The 17,578-nt window shown below is 43.4% G+C and overlaps 1 protein-coding gene across 4 annotated transcripts in view; it reads left to right on the forward strand.

Moving 5' to 3' along the window:
* The first annotated feature begins 240 nt into the window (after window positions 1–240).
* Window positions 241–17,578, forward strand: part of LBR (lamin B receptor) — a 35,333-nt gene continuing 17,995 nt past the window's right edge. For 2 of the 4 annotated variants that reach the window (XM_036899263.2, XM_036900433.2), the window contains exons 1-7: window positions 241–373; window positions 2,249–2,365; window positions 4,614–4,792; window positions 6,317–6,520; window positions 8,891–8,974; window positions 9,222–9,414; window positions 10,195–10,391. In XM_036899263.2, the coding sequence (XP_036755158.2) occupies window positions 4,628–4,792; window positions 6,317–6,520; window positions 8,891–8,974; window positions 9,222–9,414; window positions 10,195–10,391 (843 nt within the window). In that variant the 5' untranslated portion in view covers window positions 241–373; window positions 2,249–2,365; window positions 4,614–4,627. The remainder of the gene's footprint in view (window positions 374–2,248; window positions 2,366–4,613; window positions 4,793–6,316; window positions 6,521–8,890; window positions 8,975–9,221; window positions 9,415–10,194; window positions 10,392–17,578) is intronic. The other 2 variants (XM_036900388.2, XM_036900009.2) reach the window with 2 other exon arrangements.

The following is a 17,578-nucleotide window of genomic DNA, read 5'->3' on the forward strand; positions in this document are numbered from 1 at the left end:
TAGGAGCGGGTGGGGACTGGGAAGCACCGGGGGAGGGCGGGGCCATCAGCGCCTGGCCGCGGCGATAGCAACAAACGAGCACAGCTGAGGGCACTGCCAGGTGCGGCCGCGGGGGCGGGCGGGAAGGGGCGGGAAGGGGCGGGGCAGGGCGGTCGCGCCAGAGCGCACGACCAACCCATAGCGCCAGGGACGATTCAAAAGCTCGGAGGGCCAATGGGAGCCCTGAAAGTCCGTGGGGGGCGGGGCAGGGCGGGCCCGGGAGGCGCGCGCCCGGGCCGCGGGGCCGCTGGGCGCGAGGGCGCGCGGAACCGCCGCCGGATGCTGCTGGGAGATCATCCCGGAGCCGTTCGCGTTCCCGCCGCAGCCGGCGCAGGTGAGCTCCCGCCCCGCCCGCCCGCTCGCACTGCGCGGCCGGCTTCCGAGGGGCCGGGTCTCTGGCAGTACCTCTGCCACCTCGCGCCGTGTCCCCCGGCTGTCGCAGCCAGGCTGCTGCGCACTCGGGGCTGCGGCTTTGAGTCGCGGTGCCCTCCGCGCGTGCCTGCCGGGTGGAGCCCCGCCGACGGGGATCTGCGGCCGGGACCTGCGGCTTGGGCCCGCCGCCGCTGACAGAGGAGGGCTGGTGCGCCGGCAGCCGAAGCGGGAGGCAGGCGGGAAGCCCGAGACGGCGCCTTGGTGGTGCCTGCGGTCCGGGCCGGCAGGATCGGCGGTCTCGGGCGTCCCAGGGGCTCAGGGGTATCGGGGCCACTCCCCGCGGGCCGCCGGCGTTCCCGCGCTCTCGAAGCGGGTGGTGAGACCAGCGGGCGCGCTCCTGCCGAAGGCAGGTCCTGCTTTCTCACCTCACAATGACACCTTCCAGAAGGATGAAGGGGCCCTGGGAGAGCCCTGGGTGCAGGCGCCCCCACAGCCGCTGCCCGACCCTGGGTGTCGCCCCCGCGGAGACCACCTGTGCGGAGGCCCCCTTAGGCTGAGGCGGCCGCGCTCGGGCGTCTTCAAGGCGAGTAGGGGCAGAAGTGCGCGGCCCGGAGCCCCGCGTGCCGGCAAGACCAGGGGCCCGAGGCAGGCGGGTGGCCAGCGTGGAGATCTTTCTGGGAGCCACCGGGGTAGGAGGGTTTGGTGTCCCCTTGAGGCATCCACCGGCCGTCCCGCCACCGCAACGGGAGCGCGGGGACCGCGGGCCGGGGTGCCCACTAGACCGGCTCACACTTCGTCGGAGCTTCCCCTTCTTCACCCCATTTAGACTAGTTTGGAAACGTGAAGGGAAGGTGACCAGAGACCTTGGTCGCGCTGTGATCAGGGCGAAGCAGCTTTCAGCTGTGTTGATCAGTAGTAACGTAGAACGCTGGAGCTACCTTGAGAGGGTTCCAAGGCTGGTGGAAGCCGAAGGTGGCAAGCCTGTGGCTTGATGGAGAAAAGCCGGAGGGGCCCCAGCTCTCCACTGCTTCTGGGGAATGAGGAATGTGTTCCGCAGAGAAATTTTTTCTTTACACACTTGGCTAAAACATCTCTTCTAAGGAAGGCCTGTCCGTGTGTATGCTGACCTCATAGGTTTGTGCATATGTGTGCGGCGTCGGTCCAACCCTGGCTGCTGCACTCCTGCAGGAGGCGTGTTAGGATGTGACTGCACAATGTGGTCAGGTGCCGCAGTTGTGCGGTCATCTTGTGCATAGTGAGGGTGCATAGGATGTTGTTGGCTTCATGTTTTGGAGCATCTGTATGTAAGACAGTGGCCCCCCAAGGAGTGTGCTGTTTGTTTTTCCCTCTACAGCCATCATGAAAAATAGCTATCAAGTCACAGTTCTTAATTTTTTAAAATTAAGCTTAGAAACCTAACATATCCACCAGGTATTTTAATTTGTTTAACCCAAAATAGTTAATTGGTAACAAAAAGATGCCAGTAAATTTTCAAAAATGTACAGAATCTACTCAAGGCCTTTTAAAAACTTCAGGTAGCTCCCAAGTCCTGAGGGACAGTGTTCCGAAAGTTCATAAAGAATTGTTGAGACTTGAATAGCCTTTTCATGTGGAAAGATATAATTGCCTTCTTTCAGACCTGGTTGACCAGTATTGAAGAACTGGTATCGAAACAGGTTTGATTTTAGGGGGCCCAGGGAGAAGGAGGGGCACAAAAGAGAGAAGAAGGGCACATTTCCTTCCTCTTTCTTAGTATTGGGAGGCTCAGAGCTAAATGTTGAAATAGATAAAGTTTGCTGCTGCCACCTTCCTTCTCTGGTCCCCTCCATGTCCCTAGGTGTTCACTGCCCCTGCTTTCCAAGCCCCTCAGGTGACTTCTCAGCCAGGTGTGACTTCATCCCCAGAGCTTCTGGACTCCTCTTCCCCCTACTCCCCCCTCCCGAGATGCTATCAGGTAGGTGATGGGAAGAAAGCTGTCTCTACCCTAATGTGTGAGTGGATGGACATCCTTTAATCGCTAGATAAGTAGCTGTGTTTTCTTTCATCTGCCAACCTAGCTACTATCTTTCTACACTAGTGAAGTTTGTTAACTTTTTTTTTTCAGGAGATTAACAGTGAAGAAACATGGTGCTTATGAGATTTTTTTCAGGAGGGGTGGGGTAAATCTAACTTTCTCCTTTCTGAACTCCATAGAATATTCCAAAGTATTTAAACGTTATTATTGCTGTATAATCAGCTCCTGATAGGAGCCAGGTGAGGAATATATATTTGTAGGTCCATATAATATATCAGGAATTGCTTAGTTGGTAAGATGAAGATGATGTAGGGAGAATTTTTCTGTCATACTGTCTGCTTCTTAGACTAGATCTAGTTAGCTCAGCTAGTCTTGGAGAAGGTCAGAAGCTCTGGTTTTGTTGTGTGGAAATGTGAATCTGCTGGGCAGGGGAGGGGGAAGCATTGCTGTTTTAAGAGCTGGGAGCACCCAGCAGTCAGTTGATGTTTGGAGTGTTGTTTATACAGGTCTTTCTGGGCCACATTTTGGTTCAGTGGAAAAGAATGTTATAACTGGGGGGTTGACTTCTGATGTAGGCTTGAGAGAGATGAGGTAAGGTGAAGGCCAGGTACGTGCTCGCCCGGGTATGTCTTTGGCAGAGCTCTTGGTGTGCATTTGGGACTTTGGCTCTAAGACTGGAAAGCTTTATGAAAGAACCCCAAATCAGCTATTCTCTATAAATTTGGAATTGCTTTTCTCCCCTTTGTTGGGTCATTACACATGTAATTGTAATGTTAATTACACATCTTTCATTTTCCCAGTCTGTTTCATAGAGTTTATTGTTTTTAATAAAGTTTATTTTAAATATTTAAAAAATGTTTGTTAAAAATTAAACATATTTTTAAAGCCTTTGTAAGATCATATCCATGTGTAAATAAAAAAATGCATCCTTTGAGAGACTGTGCCTTGCTGACCAGCAAGAAATATGGTTGCTGTAGGTGGGTGGCTCTTTACACAGTTTCCTTTATTCATTATTGTGTTTTTCCTCCTTCAACAATAGTGTTTTACAGCAGTAATAGTATAACCCCTTTTCAGTTCCTGGACCTGATTTCAGTGCCTGTGGGGTGGGGTGGCGGGGAGGATCTTCTCACACATACCACCAACTCTCAAACACCAGCAGGGAGTCTGAGAACTCAGTGTTGACACTACCTGCCTGGGGGCAGCACCAGATTCCCCAGGTTAAGGGCTCTGTCCTACAAGCCCTCCACCCTCACTACAAATACCTGGCCTTCACCCTACCTCGTCTCTCTCAAGCCTACAAGCAGTTACCAGTGTCTCTGAACTACTGGCTACAGACTGGAGGTTCCCACAACCTCCCTGTTAGGTTGGATTGCTGGAGTGGCTCACAGTTCAGGAAGAGACTTAGATTTACCAGTTTAATAAAGAATACAAGTTAACAGCCAAATAAAGAGATATAGAGGGCAAGATCCCAAATAAAGGAGCTTCTATCCTCATGGAGCTTGGGGCCAGGCTTGGGGCCAGTCGTGGTTGCAAAGGGACACATTCTGGCATGTAAAAGCTCTCCCAACAGAAGCAGGATCCCAGCGAGGGATGCTCTTCTCACAGGGTTTTGTGAGGGCTTCATTGCATAGTCATGATTGACTAAATCATTGGCCACTGGCTGATTCAACTTCTAGCCCCTGCCCTTGGGTGGGGGCCAAAGTCTCATTAACATGACAAGACACCCATTCCACCTTTAAGGCTCTGCAGTGTTTTCAGGAAGTGTGGATGAAGACCAAGTATACCTGGGAAATAAGAATGACCAAATATGTATTTCTTATTACTCATTATACGGCAGCTGTCATAATCAGTGTCAACTTAAATTGTACGGCAGTGGCTCAGTCATCACATATGAAGTGATTTCGAATGAGAGATGATGTAGCAGAAGGAACAGCCTCTGTATTGTCCTGCCATTTTGTGCAATCCATTTTTATGCCCATGGACAAAACAGTTAACATCTTTAAGCTTTAGTTTCTCATCTTTATTAAAATAAAGGGTTGGCACCCTTTCCCCCAGAGGTCTTTCTAGCCCTAAAATACTGACCAGTTAATTTTGGATAGGAGTATTTTATTGTTTGATCTGTAAGAAAGGACAAATTTAAATACACATACATTGACTTCATTTTTTTTTTTTCTTTAAAACGATTCAGACTAATTTTCAAAAATGCCAAGTAGGAAATTTGCCGATGGTGAAGTGGTAAGGGGTCGATGGCCTGGGAGCTCACTTTATTATGAAGTGGAAATTCTGAGCCATGACAGTGGCTCCCAGCTTTACACCGTAAGATACAAAGATGGAACCGAACTTGAACTGAAAGAGAATGATGTCAAGGTAAGCTCTCCTTCAGTTTACCAGTCTGTACAGTAGCAGGAAGTAACCATACGTGTGGGTTTTAAGTGAAGAGTAGCCAGTTCGAGCTGTGTGGCACAGGGTCAGGCCTCTGCTTTGGGTCAGCACTGTTTTGGCTCCAGGAGTCTGAATGAGGCCCAGCGCCCCGGTCCTGAGAGCTGAGTCTACTGGGGAAGACAGATACTCACATGGGGCATTTGCCCAGCTTCCATATCGGGTGGGGGAGCCCAGTGAGCTCTTCGAAGGGCTGGTCTTCAGGGAAGCTTTCAGAGGTGGTGACACCTGAGCTGAGTGCTGAGCCTAGACAGGAAGAACTCAGGTGGTGGAGGGGGTGGCTTCTGCAGAGGGCAGCCTGCCAAAGCCAGCCAAATGCTGGGTAGGGTGTGCTGGGCGAGGGCCAAGGGAGAGCTAAAGAAGCTGAACTGGATGGGTTTGGGCTTCCTTCCTGACACCAAGGATTTCAACAGAATGACAGTAATTAGATTTGAGTCCGGCCCAGAGCTCCTCAGTCTATCTGGTGAGGGCCTTTGGCTTTAAAATATCTGAGCCATGGTATATAGGTACATATGTAAAATATCTTAAAAATGAATTAACTAGACAAAAAAAGAAGACAAGATTCAATAGACATAAAATTACTTTGCAAAATGCTATAAAAATTTCTCCACCCTGTTCTCAGTTTCATCCCTTGTTGCACACCGTAACAGCTCTTGAGCCATAGCCTGTGGACCAGTTTGGACGCTCTGCAACAGAGTTGTTGACTAGATGGACAGATAGTATTTTAGGCTTTATAGGCAGTTCCTGCAGTGGGAGAGTAGGTCTAGGCTATCTGGTAGGGAATGGACATGGCTGTTCCAGTAAAACTTTATTTGTGGGTACTGAAATCTGAATTTCAGATAATTGTCACCTGTCACAAAGTTTAATTCATCTTTTCGTTTTGTTTGTAGTTATTTAAAAAAAATTAAGCCATTCTTAGCTCCTGGGCCACACAAAAAACCGGGTGGGAGGTATTTGGCCTGGAGGCATTTTGCCTATAGCTGGTCAAAAAATGCCAGGAGGAGTGGTTTAAAGAGGTCGCTGGCAGGGTAAGACTGCCAAATCTTCCCACTCATTTGCATGATGTGCCTGTGTGTATTGTTCAGAGTGACACTGTGGGACTCATTTTCTTGCCATTGTGGGCTGATTTCTTCTGTCCCATCCTCAGTTTTACTCAATGGTAACTCTTATTGTACGTGTGATTGGAAAAAGTACAGCTAATTGGTTTGGACACATCCGTTTCATGGTAATACCTTCAAGGAAGGATCAGGAGTGGAAAGGCTGCACTTGCCCGTGAGGGGATCAGCCATCATTGCAGCATCTGTCCTAGGCCTCCTCAGCCATTTTAGGATCCCCTAATTGCCAGGAGGCTTCAGAGTCCATGGGGAGTTGCTGCCTCTGCTGGCAGAGGTCTGCCTGCATCATTAGGACTTGTGGTAAAGCTCTCTGCCTTCCCCTCCCTCCCCTCTCTAGCCTTTAACTTCCTTTAGGCAAAGGAAAAGTGGCTCCATGTCCAGTTCTCCCTCCAGACGCCGGGGGAGTAGGTCAAGGTCGCGCTCCAGGTCCCCTGGCCGGCAGCCTAAAAGTTCCCGCCGATCTGCCTCAGCTTCGCACCAAGTCAACATTAAGGAGGCCAGGAAGGACTTGTTGGAAGTTAAACTGACTCCACTGGTGTTGGTACGTGCACATAACTTGGAGAGATCTTTATCCTTATACAGTGTGTTTTGTCCAAAATGTAGTCTTCCCTTTATGTATATATTTACTGAAATTATTTTTACTTAATAATACTAAAGTATCAGTGAAACATTAGATCTAAGGTGATGACTTTGAAAGATTACCTAAAAAAGGGATGTTTGGAAGAGTAGAAAGCATACTGCTTTTAGGGATGTTTGGAAGAGTAGAAAGCCTACTGCTTTTAAATACCAATGAAGAAGAATGTTCTTAAGTTTCAAGAGTGTTGTTTAATATTGTGGTTTAAAAAAGAGCAGTGTTTAAATTTGAAATAAACACATTGTAGGTTGGAATAAAAATTTTCAGTCTTCATAGTGTACACAAGTTCATGTATAAAATAAGTACAAGACAGGCAAAAACACATTCTTGCTCTCAGCATCTTTATACTTGATCACTTACCCTATTCAAAGATGGTAGTTTTAATGGACTTACTTTCAAAGTCTAAGCTTGGAAATATCAGGATATGTGGAGCCTATAGAACCTTGAGTAATGAATATTTTATATAGTGGGCCACATAGAAATCATTTTAAGTACAAAGAATTGAATAAATGTCATCTCTTATTCTATCCATTTAATATTACCTCTTTTCTGGATAAAATACACACAGATTTTTAATAACCTTAAAAATGGGATTATGTACATACTGTTGTAATCAAATTTTTAAATATTGGGAATAATCTTTCCATTATATTTTTCTGTATCATTTTTGTTGTATGGTATTGTTTGGCTATAACAAAAGTTATAGAGATGTAATTGTTAAAATAAGCTCCCATATAGATAGACATTTAGCTTTTTTCTTCCTAAAATGTCACTACTATAAATAGATATTCTTATACAGCATTACAGATTTGAGGTTTTTAATACGTTTTGCCACATTCCTTCAAGGAGGTTTATACCAGTACTGATAGTGTATGAATGCCCATTTTCTCATTGAGTGTTCTATTCTGATATGATCATTACAGGTTTTCAACTCACCGTTTTCTCATGCACTCTGATAATTACTAGTGAGTTTGAACATTCTGCCTGCCTGTTCGTGGCTCTGGTTCTCTGTGACTCAGGTTAAGGACCAGATGCTGCATGCTGCTTCTGGCACATTTTCATTTTTAGCATTTAGTGACCATTTTGTTTTTTTGGTGTAACCTCTTTACAGTCTGGTGACCCAAGAGCCAGAGGCTGGCTTTGCTACTCACCAGTAGAGCCCTGGGCCCACTGTGCACCCTCCAGGAAACTGAGGGTGGTGTGTGCATAGGAAGAGCATACCCAGGCTGCACATGGCTTTGAACATCATGTTGTTCTTGTCCTTGTTTATTCTTAATTGTGACCTTTTGCATTAATTGCTTTCCTGTGTGAATAGTCTGTCAATTTGCTGTTCCGTGCAGGGTTGGCTGACTAGCTGTGTTACAGGGTTAATTTGTGGCTACTGTAGATTGTCTATCAGACATCTGAAACCTGAGGGTGTAGTGTTTAGGTAGGCCCATTGCTTCTGAGTGGCACATTGGCACTTTAGTCAGCCTAAGGTTTTGTGGGATGTAATTGTTGCTTTGATTTGAACTGGAGTTTGATACTAAGTCAGTGCTGTCCTGCATTATATTGTGAGCTGGCCCCCCCAAAGAGTAGCCTTGCATTTTAAATTTGCTTTTGGCTTATTAGTGTTAATTTGTCAGTGACTTATAAGGGAGCAAAGTGATAGATTTCAGCCATGCGTTGCCTGATGAATCCACTTTACGCTGAAATATTTCCCTTGTCCAGTCTAATAAGAAATTCCCTCCACTGTGTGAAGAGAATGAAACTGAGGTGAGGAAAGGGGCAGAAGGAGAGGAAACTTAAGGTTAAATAAAAACCAGGCAGCATGAAATTTAGAAAAGAGGCAATTTGTACGTCACTAGCAATATTCCCTAGTAATAAGTACCCACTATTCCCTATTTTCCCATTATTGGCTCTTGGGGTAGTAAATATCTTTTCCTTGTAGTGAACTAGTTGACCAATTTTTATTTCAGCTAACTCATAGCAAATATTTTTAGAATATTTGTCACTGAACAATGAAGTGGAAACATTCAGTTTTAATTATGTTTAAAGATGAAAGTTCTTATATAGAAATCTATACTGTAAAATCCAATCTTAAGAAGATTGGGAAATTCTAGTCAATTTTATTCTTTTTCCTTTTTGACAAAGGTAGGCTGAAATTACTCAGAATTAAAGCTGTGAAAATCTTTGTTTTATAGCTTGATTTCACAATAGCAAATTTTTACCATCATGTTCTTTTTTTAGTAAGGTAGTATTCTTATGGCTAAATGCTTTTTATATTCTTCAATTTAGAAGCCATTTGGAAATAGCATCCACAGATACAATGGGGAGTCGGAGCACAGAGAGAGGAATGACATACCTCACAAAAACACACAGGTACAGAAGTCTTTATTTTCATCTCGGGTAATTTTTTTGTTAAAGTGGCTTTCTCTGGAGAATCACATTGAAAACCACAATCTTTCTTACTATCTTTTTAAAAATTTTGTCCTTAAATTAAGACATAATTTAACATATTTGTTTTTATTAGTATACAGCTATATTAAGATGCTGAATTAGTTAATATGGTTGCATTAGTGATCGTTAATTGATTACAGATATTTAATAATTTTTATTTTTTGATTAGGAAAAATTCCGTGCATCACAAGAAAGTAGTTATATACCTACACAGTATAGCCTTCGTCCAAGAAGAGAAGAGATCAAATTAAAAGAAATAGATTCTAAGGAAGAAGAAATTGTTACAAAAGGACCTCCATCACGGAAGACCTTTGAAGTGACAGCCCTGAAGACAAAGGACTTAGAGTTTGGAGGGTTACCTGGTAGGCAGTGGAGTGGGGCTTAGGCGGGAGGGCAGGGTGAGCAAGTTGCGGCTGGGATGAGGTGAAAAGCTTCTGAGGAAATCAACCTGAGGTGGGAGCAGCTCTGGGGACTGTCACGGTGTGGCTTTGGCAGACAGAGGAGCTGTCTATAGGAAGGATGGTGCAGGATTAGGGGGTGGAAATCTGCTGGTCATCAACCTGAGGTGCCAGGGATTGGCCTTGATGGTACCCGTGTGTGCAAAATGGGGTCGCGGATTCTATCCTACCCACCAGATTATGCAGGTCAAAATCTGAAGCATGGGTCACATGCTTTGCAGTTTCTAAGTTAAGACTGTTGACTGGCTGGTGTGTTAAAGAAGGTGTCAGCATCACTAACAGTCTACACATGTTGCATGAATACTGTGAGAAATTTAGGGATATGAAGTGTTGTGTAAGATTAGGCTGGTAATTTTTAGATGTTCTTATCTTCAATTTGCTGGAATTTCAACATAGTTTCTCCCAAAGTGGCTGCGTTTGAAGTGTTCCAGAGCTTGGTTTCTGAGTGGAATTTAGCTGATCAGCACTGGGTGTCAGCTCCTTCACTACCTTAATACCCGTGGCTGCTTGCCCCCTGGATGTGACAGCTGGAGATTAGGCATTTGGGGTGGTGCATTAGAAATTGGTTTCAAATAGCTAGCCAGACTTAGGTTCTGCCCTTAAAAAACTCAAATGAATTTTGAAGGAAAGCTAAAGAAACTGGACTGAAAAATGGAGGCTTGAGTGTTCACTAATTGTTTTCAGGTGTGTTTCTCATCATGCTGGGCCTGCCCGCCGTCGTCTTCCTGTTGCTGTTGATGAGTAAACAGAGAGACCCCAGCCTTCTGAACTTTCCTCCTCCTTTGCCAGCATTGAGTGATTTATGGGAAGCCAGAGTGTTTGGGGCCTACCTCCTCTGGTTTTTCCTTCAGGTTCTGTTCTACCTACTGCCGGTTGGGAAGGTAAGTGTTGCTAGGCCGCAGGCCACAGTGAGACTTTCCTCCCTCTCTTCCACATTTACATAAAGAAATTTACAGTAGTTTTATGTTAAAAGTTGTCCTTGGTTGTAACTATCAAAACTTACTCAGTTTGTTACTCTTGTATCCTATACCACTTGCTTATTAAATGGAACTTCAGAAATCAGATTGAAGTTTCTTTGTAACTTTACAAACCAAATAGAAAAGAATGAGCTGTTCTGCAAAATGGCCTGGCTAATGGTAGAGGTTGCAGAAAAACAATATTCACCCTCAGTCTATGTCAATTCAGATGCAAAATTTTAAACTATCAGTTGGTAAGCTGCTGAGCTCAGTGGGGTGGGCTATTATATCTTTACCTTTTTTCTTAATATGGTATTTCTCATTTTCATCTTTTTTTTTCTTTTTAATTCTTTTAATTTTATTTTGGTATCATTAATTTACAGTTACACGAAGAACATTATGATTACTAGGCTCCCCCCTTCACCAAGTACCCCCCACATACCCCTTCACAGTCACTGTCCATCAGTGTAGTAAGATGCTGTAAAATCACTACTTGTCTTCTCTGTGTTGCACAGCCCTCTCCATGCCCCCCAAACACTTTACATGCTAATCGTAATGCCCCCTGTCTTTTTCCCCACCCTTATCCCTCCCTTCTCACCCATTCCCCCCAGTCCCTTTCCCTTTGGTAACTATTAGTCCATTCTTGGGTTCTGTGATTCTGCTGCTGTTTTGTTCCTTCAGTTTTCCTTTGTTCTTATACTCCACATATGAGTAAAATCACTTGGTACTTGTCCTTCTCCGCTTGGCTTATTTCACTGAGCATAATACCCTCTAGATCCATCCATGTTGTTGCGAATTGTAGGATCTGTTTTTTTTCTTATGGCTGCGTAATATTCCATTGTGTATATGTACCACATCTTCTTTATCCATTCATCTACTGACGGACATTTAGGTTGCTTCAGTATCTTGGCTATTGTAAATAGTGCAGTGATAAACATAGGGGTGCATCTGACTTTTTCAAACTGGAGTGCTGCATTCTTAGGGTAAATTCCTAGAAATGGAATTCCTGGGTCAAATGGTATTTCTATTTTGAGCATTTGCAGGAACCCCCATACTGCTTTCCACAATGGTTGAACTAATTTACATTCCCACCAGCAGTGTAGGAGTTTTCCCCTTTCTCCACAACCTTGCCAACATTTGTTATTGTTTTTTTCGATGATGGCGATCCTTACTGGTGTGAGGTGATATCTCATTGTGGTTTTAATTTGCATTTTTCTGATGACAAGCGATGTGGAGCATCTTTTCATGTGTCTGTTGGCCATCTGAATTTCTTCTTTACATAACTGTCTATTCAGCTCCTCTGCCCATTTTTTAATTGGATTATTTGCTTTTTGTTTGTTGAGGTGTGTGAGCTCTTTATATATTTTGGATGTCAACCCTTTATCGGATCTGTCATTTATGAATATATTCTCCCATACTGTAGGATACCTTTTTGTTCTATTGATGGTGTCCTTTGCTGTACAGAAGCTTTTTAGCTTGATATAGTCCCATTTGTTCATTTTTGCATTTGTTTTCCATGCCTAGGGAGATATGTTCATGAAGAAGTCGCTCATGTTTATGTCCATGAGATTTTTGTCTATGTTTTTTTCTAAGAGTTTTATGATTTCATGACTTACATTCAGGTCTTTGATCCATTTTGAATTCACTTTTGTGTATTGGGTTAGACAGTGATCCAGTTTCATTCTCTTACATGTAGCTGTCCAGTTTTGCCAGCACCATCTGTTGAAGAGACTGTCATTTCCACATTGTATGTCCATGGCTCCTTTATCGAATATTAATTGACCATATATGTTTGGGTTAATGTCTGGAGTCTCTAATCTGTTCCACTGGTCTGTCGCTCTGTTCTTTTGCCAGTACCAAATTGTCTTGATTACTATGGCTTTGTAGTAGAGCTTGAAGTTGGGGTGTGAGATCCCCGCCACTTTATTCTTCTTTCTCAGCATTGCTTTGGCTATTTGGGGTCTTTGGTGTTTCCATATGAATTTTTGAACTATTTGTTCCAGTTCATTGAAGAATGCTGTTGGTAATTTGATAGGGATTGCATCAAATCTGTATATTGCTTTCGGCAGGTTGGTCATTTTGACAATATTAATTCTTCCTAGCCAAGAGCATGGGATGATTTTTCATTTGTTAGTGTCCTCTTTAATTTCTCTTAAGAGTGTCTTATAGTTTTCAGGGTATAGGTCTTTCACTTCTTTGGTTAGGTTTATTCCTAGGTATTTTATTCTTTTTGATGCAGTTGTGAATGGAATTTTTTTCCTGATTTCTCTTTCTATTGGCTCATTGTTAGTGTGTAGGAAAGCCACAGATTTCTGTGTGTTAATTTTGTATCCTGCAACTTTACTGTATTCCGATATCAGTTCTAGTAGTTTTGGAGTGGGGTCTTTAGGGTTTTTTATGTACAATATCATGTCATCTGCAAATAGTGAAAGTTTAACTTCTTCTTTACCAATCTGGATTCCTTGTATTTCTTTATTTTGTCTAATTGCCATGACTAGGACCTCCAGTACTATGTTAAATAACAGTGGGGAGAGTGGGCATCCCTGTCTTGTTCCCGATCTCAGAGGAAAAGCTTTCAGCTTCTAGCTGTTAAGTATGATGTTGGCTGTGCGTTTATCATATCTGGCCTTTATTATGTTGAGGTACTTGCCCTCTATACTCATTTTGCTGAGAGTTTTTATCATGAATGTATGTTGAACTTTGTCGAATGCTTTTTCAGCATCTGTTGAGATGATCATGTGGTTTTTGTCTTTCTTTTTGTTTATGTGGTGGATGATGTTGACGGATTCGAATGTTGTACCATCCTTGCATCCCTGGGATGAATCCCACTTGGTCGTGGTGTATGATCCTTTTGATATATTTTTGAATTCAGTTTGATAATATTTTATTGAGTATTTTTGCATCTATGTTCATCAGGGATATTGATGTGTAATTTTCTTTTTTGGTGGGGTCTTTGCCTGGTTTTGGTATTAGGGTGATGTTGGTTCATGGAATGAGTTTGGGAGTATTCCCTCGTCTTCTTTTTTTCGGAAAACTTTAAGGAGAATGGGTATTATGTCTTCTTTGTATGTCTGATGAAATTCCGAGGTAAAACCATCAGACCCGGGTGTTTTTTTCTTGGGTCATTTTTTGATTACCGCTTCAATTTCTTTGCTGGTAATTGGTTTGTTTAGATTCTGTGTTTCTTCCTTGGTCTGTTTTGGAAGGTTGTAAATTTCTAAGAAGTTGTCTATTTCTTCTAGGTTTTCCAGCTTCTTAGCATATAGGTTTTCATAGTAGTCTCTAATAATTCTTTTTATTTCTGTTGGGTCTGTCGTGATGTTTCCTTTCTCATTTCTGATTCTGTTGATGTGTGTTGATTCTCTTTTTCTCTTAATAAGTCTGGCTAGAGGCTTATCTATTTTGTTTATTTTATCAAAGAACCAGCTCTTGGTTTCATTGATTTTTTTCTATTGTTTTATTCTTCTCAATTTTGTTTATTTCTTCTCTGATCTTCATTATGTCCCTCCTTCTGCTGATGTTTGGCCTCATTAGTTCTTCTTTTTCCAATTTTGTAATTGTGACATTAGACTATTCATTTGGGTTTGTTTTTCCTTCTTTAAATATGCCTGGATTGGTATATACTTTCCTCTTAAAACTGCTTTCGCTGCGTCCCACAGAAGTTGGGGCTTTGTGTTGTTGTTGTAATTTATTTCCATGTATTGCTGGATCTCCATTTTAATTTGGTTGTTGATCCATTGACTATTTAGAAGCGTGTTGTTAAGCCTCCATGTGTTTGTGAGCCTTTTTGCTTTCTTTGTACAATTTAGTTCTAGTTTTATACCTTTGAGGTCTGAAAAGTTGGTTGGTAATATTTCAATCTTTTTGAATTTACTGAGGCTCTTTTTGTGGCCTAGTATGTGGTCTATTCTGGAGTATGAAACCATGTGCTCTTGAGAATAATGTGTATCCTGTTGCTTTTGGGTGTAGAGTTCTATAGCTGTCTATTAGGTCCATCTGTTCTAGTGTGTTGTTCAGTGCCTCTGTGTCCTTACTTATTTTCTGTCTGGTGGATCTGTCCTTTGGAGTGAATGGTGTGTTGACGTCTCCTAAAATGAATGCTGTGCCGTCTATTTCCTCCTTTAGTTCTGTTAGTATTTGTTTCACATATGCTGGAGCTCCTGTGTTGGGTGCATATATGTTTATATTGGTTGTATCCTGTTGTTGGACTGAGCCCTTTATCATTATGTAGTGTCCTTCTTTATCTCTTGTTACTTTCTTTGTTTTGAAGTCTGTGTTGTCTGATTCTAGTATTGCAACACCTGCTTTTTTCTCCCTGTTGTTTGCATGAAAGATCTTTTTCCATCCCTTGACTTTTAATCTGTGCATGTCTTTGGGTTTGAGGTGAGACTCTTGTAAGCAGCATATAGATGGGTCTTGCTTTTTTATCCATTCTATTACTCTGTGTCTTTTAATTGGTGCATTAAGTCCATTTACATTTAGGGTGATATTGAAAGATATGTACTTATTGCCATTGCAGTCTTTAGATTCGTGTTTACTACTACCTTACTGTTTAACCTAACTCACTTATTGAGCTATTATAAACACAGTCTAATGATTATTTCTCTCCCTTCTTATTCCTCCTCCTCCGTTTTTCATATGTTGGGTGTTTTGTTCTGTGCTCTTTTTATGAGTGCTCCCATTTAGAGCAGTCCCTCTAAAATACCCTGTAGAGGTGGTTTGTGGGAGGCAAATTCCCTCAACTTTTGCTTCTCTGGGAATTGTTTTATCCCCCCTTCATATTTAAATGATAATCGTGCTGGGTACTGTATCCTTGGTTCAAGGCCCTTCTGTTTCATTGCATTAAGTATGTTATGCCATTCTCTTCTGGCCTGTAAGGTTTCTGTTGAGAACTCTGATGGTAGCCTGATGGGTTTTCCTTTGTAGGCGACCTTTTTTCTCTCTCTCTCTGACTGCCTTTAATACTGTGTCCTTGTTCTAGATCTTTGCCATTTTAATTATTATATGTCTTGGTGTTGTCCTCTTTGGGTCCCTTCTGTTGGGATTTCTGTGTGCTTCCGTAGTCTGAGCAACTTTTTCCTCCCCCAGTTTGGGGAAGTTCTCAGCAGTTATTTCTTCAAAGACACTTACTATGTCTTTTTCTCTCTGTTCTTCTTATGGTACCCCTATAATGCGGATATTGTTCCTTTTGGATTGGTCACACAGTTCTCTTAATATTCTTTCATTCCTAGAGATCCTTTTATCTCTCTCTGTGTCAGCTTCTATGCATTCCTGTTCTCTGGTTTCTGTTCCATCAATGGCTTCTTGCATCTTAATGCATTCTGCTTATAAATCCATCCAGAGATTGTTTCACTTCTGTAATCTCCCTCCGGATGTCATCCCTTAAGTCTTGTATATTTCTCTGCAGCTCTGTCAGCATGTTTATGATTTTTATTTTGAATTCTTAATTAGGAAGACTGGTTAGGTCTATCTCCTTCTCAGGGGTTGTGATTTTGCCTTTTCATGGCGATAGAGATAGTTTGCGGAGCTGGCGCAAATGATGGCTGGAAGAACATCCCTTCTTGTTGGTTTGTGGCCTTCCTTTCCTTGGAGAACAGCGACCTCTAGCAGTTTGTGCTGGGCAGCTGCGCGCAGACAGGGATTCTGATTCTTGCCCAGCCGCTATGAAATTTAGCTCCGCCTTTGCTGTGGGCATGGCCTTCCTTGGGCAGCTGCTCCCATATGGTGGAGCCGCGTCGGAGCCATGTCGGGGGGAAACGGCCAGGAGGCTGTTTATCTCCATGAGGGGCCTCCAAGCTGTCCTGCTGTCCAGGAGGCTAGGGTGCCCAGAGTTCCCCGGGATTCTCAGGTGCTGGGCTAAGTGTCCCAGGATGCTTCCGTCCAGCAGTGGGGGCCTGTCCCTTTAAGACTTTCAAAAAGCACTCGCTTTTCTTTGTCCCAGGGTTGCCAGCCTCAGGGACCTGCTCACAGGTCTTACTGTCCTGTTTCCCTAGTTTCCAGTACCCCACGCATGCACTGTGTCTGCACTCTGGTGCGGATGGCTAGGGCTGGCTGTTTAGCATTCCTGGTCTCCCTTCCCACCCCGCTCCGACTCCTCTCCTTCTGCCGGGAGCTGGGGTGAGGGGTGCTCGGGTCCCACCATGCCGCGGCTTGTATCTTACCCCCTTCGCAAGGCGCTGGGTTCTCGCAGGTGTGGATGTAGTCTGGCTGTTGTTCTGTGTCTTCTGGTCTCTCTTTTAGGAAGAGTTGTATTTGTTGTGTTTTCAAAAATATATGTGGTTTTGGGAGGAGATTTCCACTGCTCTATTCACACTGCCATCTTGGCTCCGCCTCCCATTTTCATCTTTTTAAAAAATTTGTTGGGAACATTTTAGGTTCTTTTCAAACTCATGCAATGTCTTTAAAATCTACCTCATGCTGAGCATAGTTTTTTCTCCTTCAGTAGAATATTTACTTGGATATATTTAAAGGAACATGAGATCTGCTATGCAATGAATAATTCATTTAAAGATCTCATTCTTACGTCTTTTCAAGTTTACCAACTCTCTGTAAACCAAAGGATCAGTTTCACTCTGGGTGGACAATGCCAGTGGTAGGAGCCTTGAGCTGCAGACTTAAATACTTGGGGGCCTTACCATAGCGTTACTGGCTCTAGTAAGGACTGATGTGACGTGATCTTCAGGCATATTTATGGAAGGCTCTGTGGTAAACATCACAAGCTGATTAGCTTAGGCAAGGCTAGTGCACATTGGATCATATTTATTAAGAAAAGCAGTTCTGATGGTTAAAAATTTTACTGCATGTATATTCACAGACAAACCCAACACAGTGTTAGGTATCTTTGCTTGATAAGGATCATTAAAGAACATCTGAATGTAGCATGTGGGGCCTTGCTAACCCTGTGATCTCAAACAGGCATTATGTCTCTCCTGGCTCCCTTCCATAGCTAAGGAAAGGGGTTAGGTAATTTAGCCCAAGACAGATGATTCCATATTATTTTAGTTATAAAGAATCCCAACATTTCTGAGTATTTTGGGGAGTAAAATGTGGCTGCCTCTGGGCCAGGGGGCTTGTTGTTTAATGCATCTTAGTCAGTGGGGGAATCTCGGGGT

Source organism: Manis pentadactyla, chromosome 9, assembly GCF_030020395.1.
Source record: "Manis pentadactyla isolate mManPen7 chromosome 9, mManPen7.hap1, whole genome shotgun sequence".
Lineage (NCBI taxonomy): Eukaryota > Metazoa > Chordata > Mammalia > Pholidota > Manidae > Manis > Manis pentadactyla.